Here is a 15,901-nt window from a genome sequence, read left to right as displayed (position 1 = left end):
ACCTTTACTGGAATGTGATGTATTTTCCTTATCAAGCTATGTAATGTTTCATCTTGTGCCAATTTTAAGATTAATTTGTTTAATTTCATTTAAGTACTTTTATGGAAAATGTCTCATTCGTTCTTCCTACTGCTACTTGGGGAATCATACATTCCTCAAAGATGATCTTCATTTAAGAAATAACTTTTCCACTCCGCTGATTCCAGGCTTACTATAAAAGATCCTCTTTCCCATCACATGGAAGTAACACGTTAAAATGGCAACCATAATGGTGGCAGGAATAGAAAGGTGAACACAAGATCAATGAGGAAACTGCAGCTTTTATGGCACACAACATACAACAAATTAATGGACTAGGACGTAGTCATGATAGGATTACCAGCTCCAGTTGACATATTCTTGGAAGTTTCATCACAAGTCCTCCCACTTCACCAGTTTTGAACAGTCATTTTCTCCCCTTTTCCAAGATTTCTATAACTAATAAGCATGTTCAAAGAAAATGTAAACAAAGTTCTTAAAAAATTTCTACGATTTTTCACCTAGGTTGTTCAAAATTAAATTAATTCCTGGATCAGACGTTCTCTGGAGATGGTGTCCATTTTGTTTTGTTTTCCACAGTGCAAACTGTGATATCCTTGAATATGAAACAATGATTATTACGCTGACCTTAAGCCAAGTGAGGCCACATAAATCTGCCCCCAACTAATCTATCATTGGGTTAGACTAGAATAGCCTTCAGTGCCAAGCTCATTGTTTCCAGGACTGTCACTGACCTAATCTCCTCTGGAGATCTTCCCTCCACGTCTTCCAACCTCAGTCTCCCAACCTCGGACGGCCCACTTCTAACTCCTACCCAAAATCCACAAACAGGACTGTCCCGGCAAACCCATCATGTCAGCCTGTTCCTGCCCCACAGAACTCATTTCTTGCTATCTTGACTCCATTCTCTCTCCCCTTGTCCAGTCTCTTCCCACCTACATTCACAATTCCTCTCACGCCCTACATCATATCAACAATTTCCAGTTCCATGGCCCCAACCCCCTCCTCTTCACCATGGACGTCCAATCCCTCTACACCTCCATCCCCCACTGGGATAGTCTGAGGGCTCTCCGCTTCTTCCTCGAACAGAGGCTCGAACAATCCCCATCCACCGCTACTCTCCTCTGTCTGGCTGAACTTGTTCTCTCACTGAACCATTTCTCCTTAAATTCCTCTCACTTCCTCCAAATTAAAAGGTGTGGCTATGGGTACCCGTATGGGCCCCAGTTATGCCTGTCTCTTTATGGGGTACGTGGAACATTCCATGTTCCAGTCCTACTCAGGCCCCATCCCACAACTCTTTCTCCAGTACATTGATGACTGCTTCAGTGCCGCTTCATGCTCTTGTCTGGACCTGGAAAAATTTATTAATTTTGCTTCCAATTTCCACCCCTCCATCATTTTCACGTGGTCCATCACTGACATTTCCCTTCCCTTTCTTGACCTCTGTCTCAATTTCTGGTGATAGACTGTCCACCAATATTCATTACAAGCCTACTGTCTGCCACAGCTACCTTGACTACAGCTCCTCACACCCCGCTTCCTGTAAGGACTCCATCTCATTCTCTCAGTTCCTTCGCCTCTGTTGCATCTGTTCTGATGACGCCACTTTCCAAAACAGTTCCTCTGACATGTTTTCCTTCTTCCTTAACCGAGAGTTTCCACCCACGGTGGTTGACAGGGCCCTCAACCGTGTCCGGCCTATCTCCTGCGCATCCACCCTCACACCTTCCTCTCCCTCCCAGAACCTTGATAGGGTCCCCCTTGTCCTCACTTATCACCCCAGCAGCCTCCGCGTACAAAGGATCATCCTCTGCTATTTCCAGCATGATGCCACCACATGCCACCACCAAACACATCTTCCCTTCACTCTCCCCCACCTCCCCACCCCATGGCTTTCCGCAGAGATCGTTCCCTTCGGGACACACTGGTCCACTCCTCCATCACCTGCTACACCTCAACCCCATCCCACAGCACCTTCCCATGCAACTGCAGAAGGTGCAACACCTGCCCCTTTACTTCCCCCCTCCTCACCGTCCAAGGGTCCAAACAATCCTTTCAAGTGAAGCAGCACTTCACTTGCATGTCCCTCAATTTAGTCTACTACATTCTCTGCTCCCAATGCAGCCTCCTCTACATTGGAGACACCAAAAGCAGACTGGGTGACCGCTTTGCAGAATACCTTCAGTTTGTCCGCAAACATGACCCAGACCTCCCTGTCACTTGCCATTTCAACGCACCACTCTCATGCCCACATGTCTGTCCTTGGCCTGCTGCAATGAGTGAAGCTCAACGCAAACTGCAGGAACAGCACCTCATCTTCCACCTAGGCACTTTACAGCCTTCTGGACTTAATATTGAGTTGAACAATTTCAGATCATGAACTCTCTCCTCCATCCCCACCCCCTTTCCAATACTCCTTTTCCAATAATTTATAATTTTTTTATAAAATATATATTTTTCTTTTCCCACTTATTTTTAAATTTATTATTTCGATCTATTGTTTTATCTCCAACTTTTAGCCCATTTCGATCCTTTCCCCCCACCCCACCTCCCACTAGGACCATCTGCCACTAGCTTGTCCTGCTTGCTACTCTTAATGTCCCCATTGGCACATTCCTTAGATAATTTCACCATGGTCAACACCCCTTTGTCCTTTTGTCTATGACATCTTTGGCAATCTCTTCTTTGCCTCCACCTATCACTGGCCCCCCTATCCAGCTCTACCTGTCCCACCCCCCTCTACCAGCTTATATTTCACCTCATTTCTCTATTTCCTTAGTTCTGATGAAGTCATTCGGACTCCAAACGTCAACTGTATTCCTCTCCGCAGATGCTGTCAGGCCTGCTGAGTTTTTCCAGGTATTTTTGTTTTTGTTTCAGATTTCCAGCATCCGCAGTATTTTGTTTTTATCGATAGGAAGAGCTGTTTACCTAGATCCATTCATAACATTAGAAGTCTGTGCACATTTCTTGGCTACCTTTTCAATTTTAAATTGCTTCATCCACATTTATACTGGAAAAACTACTTGTTAGGCTTATCAGACTAATTATATATATACCCAGCAGAGGTATAGTGGCATTGTTGGGAGGGAAGGATGTAATTGGTTTACAAATTTACACAGGCAGTTTTCATGGAATGGATAAAGGAATTCTTCTGAATTACATCTGCCATCCCTCATTTAATTATCTCCTGGTTTGCAAACTTGCTTCATCTGATGTCTACACTTTGTCTCAATTCCCCATGTGCAACACCATGAACATCAATCATACAATACTTGTTATCTTCCCAATTGTAAATTCCTGTGTCCACGCTGTAATTCTACCTTCCTACCAGTCAAGCTGCTGCAGAGCAAGGGGTGCAATTACTGGATGACAAGATTACACAGGCAACATCCATAACAAATGTCAACATAGAAATTTACAACAGGAATATATCATAATAAGGATAGAATACATGACTTTAAAATAGATCACACCTGCATGCCTGGTCCAATTATCCCTAAACCTTTAACCCTGCATCATCTTAAGACTATAACTGTTCAGCTCCCTGTATAATGCCACTGGAGATTGCATGATGTATGCAAGTCTGTTATATAGTCAATCATGTCATACTTATTTCCTCTAACATTTTCTTGTCATATCAGTCATGATTTAACTTATTTTGTTGGATACCGATTGAAATTTGTTGCTGAAATACAGTGACACTGCATACTTATCTTTGAAACCTCCTTGCTACCTACCAATGAAAGAGCTTACTGCTGAAATGCATATAAATCCAAGTTCCATTGTGATTTACCATTTACGCAAATAGCCAGAAACTCTCATCAAAACTACAAGGCAACATGAAGACCTCATAAATAGGCCATTTAGCCCCTCTCACCTGTAAGATTTAATTAAGCCATAGCTGATCAGAATCTCAACTCAAGCTACACACTTGCAACCAATTTCCTGACGCATTTGAACATGGTAGCTGTGAAGTGTGATGCCACAACATGCAATGAATCAATCTTAAAAATGGTATTCTTTAGCCTGTAACAGTAAGCTCTGCAGCTTTTGTGGGGATAAGCCCAAATTAATTGAAATACAATTTAACCTGTTACACAACAGTTGCTGGTAATCCCAAATGGTACTGCATTGATGTAAAATTCTGACGTGCAGCTGTTGATATGAAGATGAAGAAATTTTGTAAAACAGCAGTGGCTCTTGCTATGATGATCTAGTTATGATGCCGGACAGGAATAGTGGGCGGGATTTTCCACACCCACCCGCCACCGAGATCTTCCGGTCCTGCCACAAGTCAACGGACTGCTGGCTGGGCGCTGCCTCGCCTGCAGCAGGCCCCCGCCTGCGACAAGGCCGGAAAATCCTGGCCAGTGATTCAGTGCAAACCATCAATTGTGGTATTTAGTCTGCCCCATTATAACTAAGATCATGACCCTCCAAAACACTGTCTTGTTCAAGGAGCCAAATGCAGCAAGATCTATGGTTGCCCCAGGATTTTGTCTTTACAAGGATGTTGAAATGATTCTCTCCCAAGGGAGAAGTTCCCAATGAAAATGGCACCATGCCAATATACACTGAAGTGGGTTACCCTATTTGGGAATACACCCAGGTTCACCTAGTGCTGCTTTCTCGGATTATGGTTTGAGGCTGTGTATTGGTGTCTCAGGAAGATACACCCGTTTTATTTTACCCAATCTTCAGCAAGTGGGAGCTAAAGGATATTCACTGGTGACTAGCACAGTAGTTTCTTCACAGGTACTGGCCCCCAGCATCACTGAAACCTCCAAACTGAAGGGTCCCTGTATGGGGGCTCCCCCTGACTCCTGCAATTACAGACTTGGGTGATAGGTATAATAGGAGCAGAGGAACAGAACTAGGCCACACAGCCCCTCAAGTCTGTTTTGTCATTCAGTGAGATTATTGTTGATCTGTACTTCACTTGCCTTGGTTCTATATTTCATACTCTAGTCTAGCAAAAATTTAATGATTGTAGATTTAAAATTAATTGAGCTAGCATCAGCTGCTACTGTGGGAGATGATTCCACACTTTCACCACACTCTGAAAAAGTGTTTCTCAACTCTCTCCTCAATGATCTGGCTCTAATTTTAAGGCTTTTCCCCCATGTCCTAGATTCACCCACCAGCAGAAAATGTTTCTCTTTATCTACCTTATTATTTATTTTCAAAATTCTAACAACCTCTTTCAAAGCACCCTTTAATCTTCTATATTCCATGGAATACTAGCCTACTCTAAGTAACTTCTTCTTACAATCCCCTGGTAACATTCTGGTGAATCTACACTGCAAGACTAATAAATCCTTTATAAGATGCAGTGCCTAAAATATTACAAAGAACTCCACATGTGGTTCAACCAGGGATTTATATAGCTGCAGCAAAACTTCCTCCTCTTTATACTCTGGCCCTCTAGTTATAAAGGCTAACATTTCATTTACCTTTATCTTTTGTCCCTGACAACATTAATGATCAGTGTGCATAGACCCCCAAATCTCTTTGGACCTCCATTGTTCCTTAGCTTTTAAATTTTAAAATACAATTTGCATAATATTCCCATCTGTCCTCTTTCAGTCCAAAACGGATGGCCTCGTGCTTAGCCATTTTGAAATCCATCTGCCACAGTTTTGCTTTCTTCATCCATCAATGTCTCTTTGTAATTTGATGCTCTTGTCTACACACAAACTTACTATACCATTTATTTTTGTATTCTGCTCTTAATTTATATAGAATTGGGTACTTGTTAGTACTCAATATGACAGATGCAGATCAGTGTTAAGTTAGTACTGAAGCTCTCAGTGCCAGCAAGCCCTGGCACTATATGACATAAAAAGGCTCATGCTCCCAATTGCTGTCTGCACTATGTTGACATCATGTTCAGGATAGGGTCAAGTTAAGCCTTTGGCATATGTAATGGTGAAGATGCCCCAACGATTATCAGCATCTGTCAGACACAATTGGGCATGATTAATTTTGCAGTCTTGTACGCTTGCCTAACTTGTGCCGAAAAATAGAAAAATACAGGTGCAGCTGTTCTTTATGGGTATGGCTCTGTCTAACCAAGGCAAATTCAACAAGTTGCAGTATCATGTTTTATGCAACAATGAAACATTAATGATCACAAATAGATGCTGCACTTTGCACAGTATTTGAATCCTTTGGCAGATATTAGTGCAAACATGTAACCCATCTATGGGAAACAATTTTATTTTTGATGCAAGTTACATATTACATGATCAGTGCTGTAAAGCACAGTGAATAACCACATACTCCATATGAAACGTAAAAGTTCAATTTGTACCCAAGCACTGCAAAGATAACATTAATTTGTTTAGTAGTACAGAACTTGAGTATTGCTGAAAAAGGACATGCTGACAGTTAACTATTCCCTAGTGCATTCTCCATGGCAATGCCTCTACCAGTCAGATTTCGCTTGCTAACCAATCAGCATTCCCTTCTCATGCAGTATAAATTGTTGTCCCCTTTAAAATTGGCATTCTTGCAAATCTGCCCTGATGAGTGCAAGATGAAAAGCTTCATTGGCATTTTTTTTTAAGCAACACTCATTTGTTTGTTTCCGCACCTGCCTTAAATATTAGTTGTCCAAGGGGAAAACATCACTGGTGTTACTACAGGGCCTAAACAGCATGGCATTCCTTTCTTTCATAGGCTTGTCCTATAAAGAGCAAGCTAACATGGTACTTAGGGAGAGACGGTGGCATAGTGGTGATGTGGCTGATATAGTAATCCAGAGACTGAGCACTAATGTTCTGGGGACACAGTTCAAATCCCACCACGGCAGTTGGTGGAATTAAATTCAATTAATTAACAAATCTAGAATTAAAAGCTAAACTTAGTAACGGTGAAGATGAAATTATCATAACTGTTGTAAAACCAATCAGGTTCACGAATGTTCTTCAGGGAAGGAAATCTGCCTTCCTTACCTGGTTTGATTCCAGACCCATAGCAATGTGGCTGACTCAACTGCCCCCTGAAATGGCACAGCAAGCCACTCATTTATGCAAACCTGCTACATGGATTGCAGCAGTTCAAGAAGGTGGCTCACCACCACCTTCTCAAGGGCAATTAGGGATGGGTAATAAATACTGGCACAAATAGCACGCACATCCCACAAAGGAATTTAAAAATATATATTTTTAGAAGCCCGCAGCAAAGTCTAAAAAAAGCTGAGAAACAGAAAATCCCAGGCTGGCTGAATAGATTAACAAGAATTTTGATATGCTCACCTACAGATCGAACCTACTCAAGTAGATAAGATGAAGACTTAGATCTAAGTTTTTGATAGCAAATAATTAAACACAAGGAACAGAGAATCATTGGCTGCTAAAAAGTAAACTGATTTAATGGCGCAAGTCAAGAGGTGATGTAGGTACAGCAGATTTATGCGTACCTATTTGCAATCCAAGGACATTTGTGTACATACACTGTCCGTGACTTCCCAGAATCCATCAAGCGAATTATGCTTGTGTGATGTGAAGAGGATGAATGAAAAAGAAACCTAGCCCATTATAAACAATGAAAACATCAAATCCAAGAGATCCTTAAAATGGATTTCTTGTAATCTTGGTATTAATGACAAACTAATTTTAAAAAACTGTATGCCTTAATATGCTCAATTTCAAGATTATGTAATGAAAGAATTGGCCATTTGTGTAGTGTAATTCTATGTGACATTTTAACATGACAATTAACCTGCTACAATAAAGGGGTGCCACAATACAAAAGCAAGAGGCACAGAACATGGAAAGGACTGGTTCCCCAATAAATGCAGAGAACTTTGAGATGAATGCACAGATGATGACTGATTGAAAAAAGTTGAACATTAAAGAAACACCTACCCTGTTGACCATTAGGATGCTCTCCTGGTTCATTTGCTTTCTCATGTCCTTTCCCATCACGGTGATCAAAATGATTTGGAAAGGCTTGGCCAGCAGGAAAGTGTAAAGCTTGATTAGGTGGCGGCTGCATAGCAGGTTCCTTGGCTAAATGATGCATCAGTTTTTCTTGATGTTGTTTTTCCAGGCCTATGTTGGTATGGTTCAGGAAGAGGAGAAACATCAGAATCAGGAGGAATTTATTTATTTATCGTGAAGTGTTCTGATGAACAACTACCAGTCCAAAATTGGAACATACATTTTAGCCAGAGTTTAATTATGGATTGATGTTTGTCCCTGCTCCTACTCCTGTTTTATGTTCCTGTTGTATCCGGACACCAAGGGAAGGCAAGTGGGATTTACTTGTCTTGTTATCCTCAATTCACCATTACTTCAAGATACAGCTCATTATTGCTAGTATTCTGAGTTTTCAATAAAGTCTGTTTTACAATGATTGGTCACTGAGAACAGATTTTCAAATACTGACTGTATTAAAGTCTGCAGTATCTACAATCAAGGGATTCCCATGTATCATTAACAGCATACGTGAAGCTTGATTGGTTTATTAAAGTAATCAGGTCTCCAAAATCCAGGTCAAGGCGTGGAAATCACTCCTACCTATCCATAATTTGCAACCAGGAGAGATTTATTTTCAGCTGCAATGCCACAGTAGACCGAGACACAAAATGATCTATGCAGCTAATGCCAGAGGATGCCCTTGCCGAAAGATTAGCAAATGTTACATGATCACTATGCAATTCATAACTAAAAACTCAATTAACATATATTGGAGGACAATGGGATTGTAATCTACTCGAGAGATTCAAACGATCTCATTAATACAAAGTTCCAATGTTTAGAACAAATTGCTAAAACCCCAGATTTAGATTTTTGGATTGTTGGTAACCCACTTATTATTTATAATATGTGGTTTTCACATCATTTCTCACTTCAGTCAGTTTTTCAGAAGGCAACACCTATCAATGAAGCTGGAACAGTCAGTTTGGTCTTCATCATTGATGCACTACAGATCATTTAACAGCCTTCCACAAGCTTACTCTAGCATCAAACCGCTCCTTAAATTAGTCCAATATTCTAGCCTCAACCACCTTTTCCTGACAACCCATTTCAGCTGTTGAATCACCTTCCATTTCAAGAAACCCTGCCTGGCACATATCCACAGGATTATTTCCACCAATAAGTATTGCTGGAGTTTGACTTTCATACCTCTCATTTTGTACAAGAGTGTTCACATAATGGAGTAATCATCACGGGGTAACTGACAACAATTAAGGAGAAAATTCCTGTGACTATTTGGCCAAAACATAAGTTTCACTGATCTAAAACTTTTGGTGATATTAGGTTGGCTGACTGTCAAATCCCAAGGACCGCAATAATAACTCAGAATTCCAAAAACATGTTCAGAATCTTCTATTTTCCGTAGACAGCACTTCAACATGGGAGTTTTCCCCCATTTATTATTTGTGGGTAAAATATAGAAAGAGAACAATTAGCTCAGTTGGCTAGATAGCTATCGTGCAGTTCAGAAGAATGGTAACAAATGCAGGTTGGATTCCTGTTCTGGCTGAGGTAGGAGACTTGGCACCTGCCTCCTCACCCTGCCTCTAACAGTGGAAGACAACCACCACTGACAAAGACTACCAAAAAAAATTGCTCAGCAGAAAATGAGCCAAGGAGCTGCCTTCAGGCAAGCACACATGATAACAATGAAGAAAATATAAAAACCTAGATTTTCCAATTGGGTTGTATTTGAAACAGGGTGAAATTTGAGTCTTGTGCATGGCAACAGTTAGGCATAAACTTGAGGCTGGCACCAGTACTTTTGTCCCTCCAACCAGGCAGGCTGGTTGGGTCCAGTTCTTCACTGATGCCAATGCCAAAACATTTTTGACACAACAGGCTCATTTTATGTTGTTATGCTGTGAAATGGGAGCTGGTGATTATTGTGGTTCTACCATAGGGCAGTAAAACACAGGACCACTGTGTAGCAAAAACTACATGTCAGATTGGCATCTGGATATCGCAGCTTACAAAATGAGATGTCATTGAAAACTTCTGCCATAATAGAGTATCTTCTTGTTCAAGCTGACTCCATGAACTGAGACAATCAAGCTGTTAAGAGTGATTTACAAGAATGTGCGTGTAAATTCTAAAAATAACTTTCTCATTATTTGAAGGAGACGAAACACTCAAAAGGGCTTGTATGCCTACCTGGCTGGTGGTTCTGAGATTCTCCAATTTCATCTGCTCTGACATGAAGATCTTCGTCTTCCGCATTATCTGGGTCCTCTTGGTCTACAGGGTTTGGCATATTTACAACCAATGATTTCCCAAGTTTTGGAATGTTTTGCTGGTTATCAAACCGCATGGCCTGGTTTGGAGGGGGAGCCTGCATAGCTGGACCCCTCTCAAAATGACGGACAGGCTTCATTTCAGCCTCCACATTCAATTTGTCTCCAGGAATCCCACCACCTCTAGATATGGGTTTCTCAATTTCTTCAACCACCAGTTTGGTTTTCTTGTGATCTAGGAAAAGAATTTATTTAGTATAAAGGTAATCATTTTCTGCTTTACCCATTTTACCCTATACATTTGTTTAAGGCTTTAAACAGTGGGGTGAGAGGTGAGGATTGAAGGTATAAGAACGGTGTTGGAGAGCTGGGCTGAAATCCCAGCAAACCGAGGCAGGGCTTCAAACCAACCCATCTCAGCACCTAAACTCCTCCAACACTGTCATGGGACTTGGAAAACCAAAACCCTGTCTGTCCACATCTTCAGGAGATGAAAATATGACAGGTATGGGCAGAGGTAACAGCCCAGTTTTCTGAATTTGGGAAACGGCCAACTCTTATTTCCCCGAGCCCAAACTGATCCAGCCCACTATCACTAAACAAAAGGATGAAAAACAAACAAGATACAATTAGATGGAGTGTCATTAGGATTTTTCTGGATGGATAAATCAGATGTGCTGAATGGCCGTCTTTACAAATATCTTGTGATCTTATAAAATCAACTTGAATTTCATTTATGTTTTTAATAAATTTCCCCATTTCCAAAATATTACCACAAGGTGGCACTGCAACCACAGTCTTTTGCAGCAATGGTTTATGTATGTCCCAGTCCCCTGAGGTCCAATGTGGAGAACTACATACATCCACACACACCTCTCCTGAATTACCCGCTCAGTTATAACTTTAAAGTTATTATTTTGAACCACTACAGTAGGTAGAAATAAACAAATTTAATTAGCTGACAAGTCATTTCATAAAAAGTATTTTAATTTTTCTTTTTGGTAATGATTCAGTTGGTCAGTGACTATGTAATTAGCCAGTCTGCTCTCATTTTGAATGTTTCAAACAGATGGGCAACGCAGTGTGGGTTTAGAGCTATTGCTTTGAGCAGTAAGACAGAGAGATCGGAGGAAACATGAATCTGACTCACTGCTCTGCACGTAATAGCCAGTTTTGGAATTTTACCAAGTCTTTGTTTTTTGTGTGACTAAAACACATGAAATCAACTAAAAGAGGAGAAACAGGGAAAACCAAATCAAAGCAGAAATCTAAGTGTATTTAAATAAAGGAAATAGGACAGGAAAATAATTAATTTGTTTTTAGGGATTAGTAAGATAATACCTGATGGTCCCATCTATTGCCCAGTTTCTGCCGTTAGAACCAAAAGGGGAGAAATAGGTAGATGGGAGCACACTGACTCCACCAGCTACAGTCATGTGGTTAGCTTCCTGGTGTCTAGGAGAGAGTGGTGACATGAGATGGGAGAGATGGTTTCAGCACAGAGAGGAGACGATATATCCACGTCCCAACAGAAATTATTATTTGCACCAATGTTAAACAATCTGGGGAAAATCCAACTCATTTGATAATCCAATACAAGATGTAACTACGTAAAGAAGTAGATTTTTTTTGCATAGGCTCCAATTCAATAATCTAAATATACTTGAAAGTTACGTAAATTTTAATGTCAGACATTTTCTCTTTGTACATACCAATCAAAAGATCTACAGGTTTTGCCTGTTCATTTTCTTCTATCCCAGGCATGCCAGCATCATCATCTGCTTTGACTAGATCTGCAATGACAATACTGAAATTATAGCAGTACAAGTACATTTAAAAAAACATATTATAGATAATTGATGTTTAAAAACACTAATTAAGGTGCAAAAATCCTGATCAAATTGAAGGGTGCTTCTATTAAAAGAAAATTCAAATACATTTGCTGGCATGGCCACATTTATTGTTTATCCATAGCTGTCCTGAGAGGGATGATATTGGGTCTTATCCTTGAACAATCATTGATGTTGCTAGTTAGGGATTCCTGGACTAGCAACGAAGGCGGAATGAAAAGTGATATATGGCCAAGTCAAGATATTATGCAACTTAGAGAGAAATTTGGGAAAAGATGGTGTTTACACATTATTGTTGTCCTGTTTGGTGACATATGGCACAGGGGAGTGTAGAGCTGTCAAAGTTACCTTGGTGAACAGCTGCAGCGCATGCTGTAAATTGTACACACTGCAGGCACAGAGCTCTGGCAAAGAAGGAATAAGGTTCATAGTGAAGATACCAAGGTTGAAAACAGCAAGGAGGAAGTAATAAAAGGAAAAATTGAAGGGAGGTAGTCCCACTAAGGAATTCCACAATTCCCTGGGAAAGTACTCATTAGAGCAGGAAAAATTGCATTCTTACTGTGTTGAAATCTGAGAGGTGTATTTGTAGCTTAGGAAGGAAAAAAAGTTTGAGGAATGCTAACCATAGAGGGAGAGGGGTAAGAGATTATCAAGTTATAATTTTTCTTGTATTCTGCCAAAGAATACAACAGGCGTGTTGAAAGCATCTTCAATTTTGGACAGACATGAGCTTTATAGAGGTTAAAAGCTGTTGAAAAAAAAACTTTAGCAAAGAACCACCCAATATCCCAGAGGCAGCTTTCACAGTGGAGTTTTGGCAGTTTCCTTTAAGAGCCAGGGAAATATAGTGAGGCTAAACGTGGCAACTAATGAAAAAGTACTTAGATTGAAGTCAAAGATCAAGAAGCGCAGATTATGCAAGAGACAAAGAAAAAGAAAAACTGAATGACCATTGAGACTACACCTCAATTAATTCTCACTGATGGATTTTACAGGTGTTGGCGGGGGTGAGGGGTGGTGTGGACTGCTCGATCCCCTGGAAGTCAGATGGCAGCCAACGCACATGGAAGAAGCCTGCCCCACAGCCATAAATCACTACTGGTGGGCCAAACTGGTTAAAATGGGACTTCCATCCCTCAGTGGAAGCAAGTCCTGTCCTTGAGAGTTGCCAGCCAATGTGACTGGCTCAATAGTGGGTACAGCCAGGAGGAGCAGGAAGAAGAGCAATGGTTGCCAAACACAGGTAGGTCTCTGGCTTTTTAGGGTATGCAGGGATCTGAGAACCTTTGGGGGGGGGGGGGGGGTTTTGGAAGGCAAGAAATGGGGCAGAGGGAGGGGTTGACAACTTGGGGGTTGCCCCCGATGAGTTCAAAGCATCCCCCCCACCCTGGAACGATGTGCCCTCCCTTCCCTTTTCAACTTGGCCTCAATAAAACAGCCTGCCCACTCCCACCATGGCATGGATAGCATAATATCCCAATCAATTGGCTTTGTAACAGGCTGAATCGATCTTTAATTCTTTTTTTAAAAATGGTAGGCAGACTGCAGATTTTGGCGTCCACACCCACTTAATGCATTATGGGGGATATTTCAGGGGTGGACAGGAAAGTGGAGGGCTGGGGATTCCTCATATTTTACATCCCCCTGCCGAAAACAAGCTGGGCAGGGGGCCGTAAAATCCAGCCCTCAGCATCTGTAGAAATTAGATCAGGAAGCAGCAAAATCAGGTGAGAGAAGACCGAAAAGGCATTAATAAAAGCTAGCCAGAATAAAGAGATTACTGGAACATTTAAATACTTCACTTTAAATATCAGAGTCATATTTAACCAAGTTCCTTTGCTCACACATGTATGGAGCCTGGACTTAGTTGCATCCCAGGTTGCTGTGTAAATGAATCTTCAAACTATTGGTTGTATGAAACCAAATGTATTGAGTGATACTTAAATATTTGCTCATTCAAAATTCACTAGATCAATAGTCATTCCACTCTTTCTCCCCGCCACCAATCAGCAAGTTTTCATCACAAATAGTCAAGCTGTCCATCATTCTGCAAAGTGGCTGTACATTGGGTAACTACAGATCCACGAGGCAAACAATTATGCCAAAAATAGCAAAATCATTTTTAGCAGTTAATAAACTACAAGTTCCAAAAGACATTCAATGCCCAAAAAGAATTGGTGTCTTTTCATTTCAGAGATGTTTGCCAGTCATAAAACACATGCTTGGGTATTTTTTTTTTCAAAACTGCAGTGCTATTATGACTGGTATACTTTGAACATTTTTTGTTTGATTAATCTGATCCCACGTTAGCAAATCAAGTCGAACTGACATGGCCTTTCCCTTTTGTATTACCATTTATTCTATTCAAAGGGTTGGGGTATGGCGAGATAGCATTGCAACTTGTTCACAACTGCCATTTCTGATTTGTAGAAAATAAGATAAATGTAATTTGGCTTGGTCTTTTGACATTTTGTTTTTAAGAATGCAGACTGCAAACTAAAGGTGTGCTAGAATTTAAAATGTCAAATATTTTATTTCAAAACTATCAGAATTGGACTCCTACCTCATAGCTGAGATGTTGTTAATGTTTTGTGTATTACTTTTACTTTACATACAATACAAATGGAGCAATAGTAGGCCCAAAGATTCAATTTATTTTTCCAAAGCTCAGTGATACAAACACCAAAAATGAATCATACCCCAGAGGCAAATTGGACTGCATCTATCAAATCAGAGAGTTTTCAGTGTATGTACAAACAAACAACTATTCAAACATGCTTATCTGACAGGCAGTATTTCAGTTGCTGGGTTACATGATGACAATTCATTTACAAGCATTTCTTACTTGGTAATTTCTTGTCATCATCTCGGTGAGGCTGCAGTTTGTTTCCTTCATTAAGATTGATGCTGGGTTTATTGCTCTCAGCCGTCTGCTTCTCAATCTGAAGATTTACTTTGGCTTTGTTGTAATCCCAGTCAGATTTCCGAGGATCAGCCACTGCCTCATCCTCTCTGGGCTGTGAACGAAGCAAAGAGAAATGGGAGGTGGGATTAAAGTCAGATTGAAGGCACCGTTAGCAGACTTCACCTGTGTCCAAGATTTTTGCTCAAAAGATAGACTTCCACTGCCTGCAGCATCCCAAGTATCCTCATGCCCTGTACCTTCTACTCAGGCTGCTAGGTGATTTAGGAAATGCTACTGAAATCAGGGATCACTTTAGAAGCTGGTTTGGTCATAATCATGGTAGTTACTAGCGTTCAGAGTAAAAGAGGTTGGAAATGCTGACTTCCAGGAGTACTCCCTCAATTTTCCTTCCTATGATAACAAGACACAGTAATGCACAAAACATTCATATCTGGAAATCAGAAGCAGCAGAAGAGAAGCACAACAGGGCATCAAAGAGAGAAGGGAATCAGAGGCAAAATATGGGTAAGGAAAAGAATGAATACAATTTTTCAATTAAAGTGCACAGTTCAAATTTAATTTGTGACGCACAGCAAGTTAATAGTTACGTTACTGGACTAATAATCCAAAAAATGGACTAATGATCTGGAGACAGGGCTTCAAATCCCACCATGACAGCTGGGGAACTTAAATTCAATTAATTCAGCAAATCTGGAATAAGAAGCTAGCAATGGCGACCACAAAACTATCGATTATCATTAAAGTCATTAGCTCTTTAGGGAGGAAATCTACCCAGTCTGGTCTATGTGACTACAGACCTATATTGATTGGCTCCTAATGCCCTCTGAAGTGGCTTGCTAAGCCACGCAGCTGCATTCA

The 15,901-nt window shown here is 40.8% G+C and overlaps 1 protein-coding gene across 2 annotated transcripts in view; it reads right to left on the bottom strand.

The window, feature by feature from the left end:
- The window catches only part of golm2 (golgi membrane protein 2), a 103,284-nt gene that overhangs the window by 25,714 nt on the left and 61,669 nt on the right, over positions 1–15,901 (bottom strand). For both annotated transcript variants that reach the window (XM_041175138.1, XM_041175139.1), the window contains exons 6-9: positions 14,963–15,134; positions 11,977–12,057; positions 10,185–10,499; positions 7,917–8,102 (exon numbers count right to left, since the gene is read on the bottom strand). In XM_041175138.1, coding sequence (XP_041031072.1) covers positions 7,917–8,102; positions 10,185–10,499; positions 11,977–12,057; positions 14,963–15,134 — 754 coding nt within the window. The remainder of the gene's footprint in view (positions 1–7,916; positions 8,103–10,184; positions 10,500–11,976; positions 12,058–14,962; positions 15,135–15,901) is intronic.

The sequence above is a fragment of the Carcharodon carcharias genome, chromosome 26 (assembly GCF_017639515.1).
Source record: "Carcharodon carcharias isolate sCarCar2 chromosome 26, sCarCar2.pri, whole genome shotgun sequence".
Classification (NCBI taxonomy): Eukaryota; Metazoa; Chordata; class Chondrichthyes; order Lamniformes; family Lamnidae; genus Carcharodon; species Carcharodon carcharias.
The sequence above is the reverse complement of the archived record's forward strand: the minus strand, read 5'-3'. Positions and strand labels throughout refer to the sequence as shown.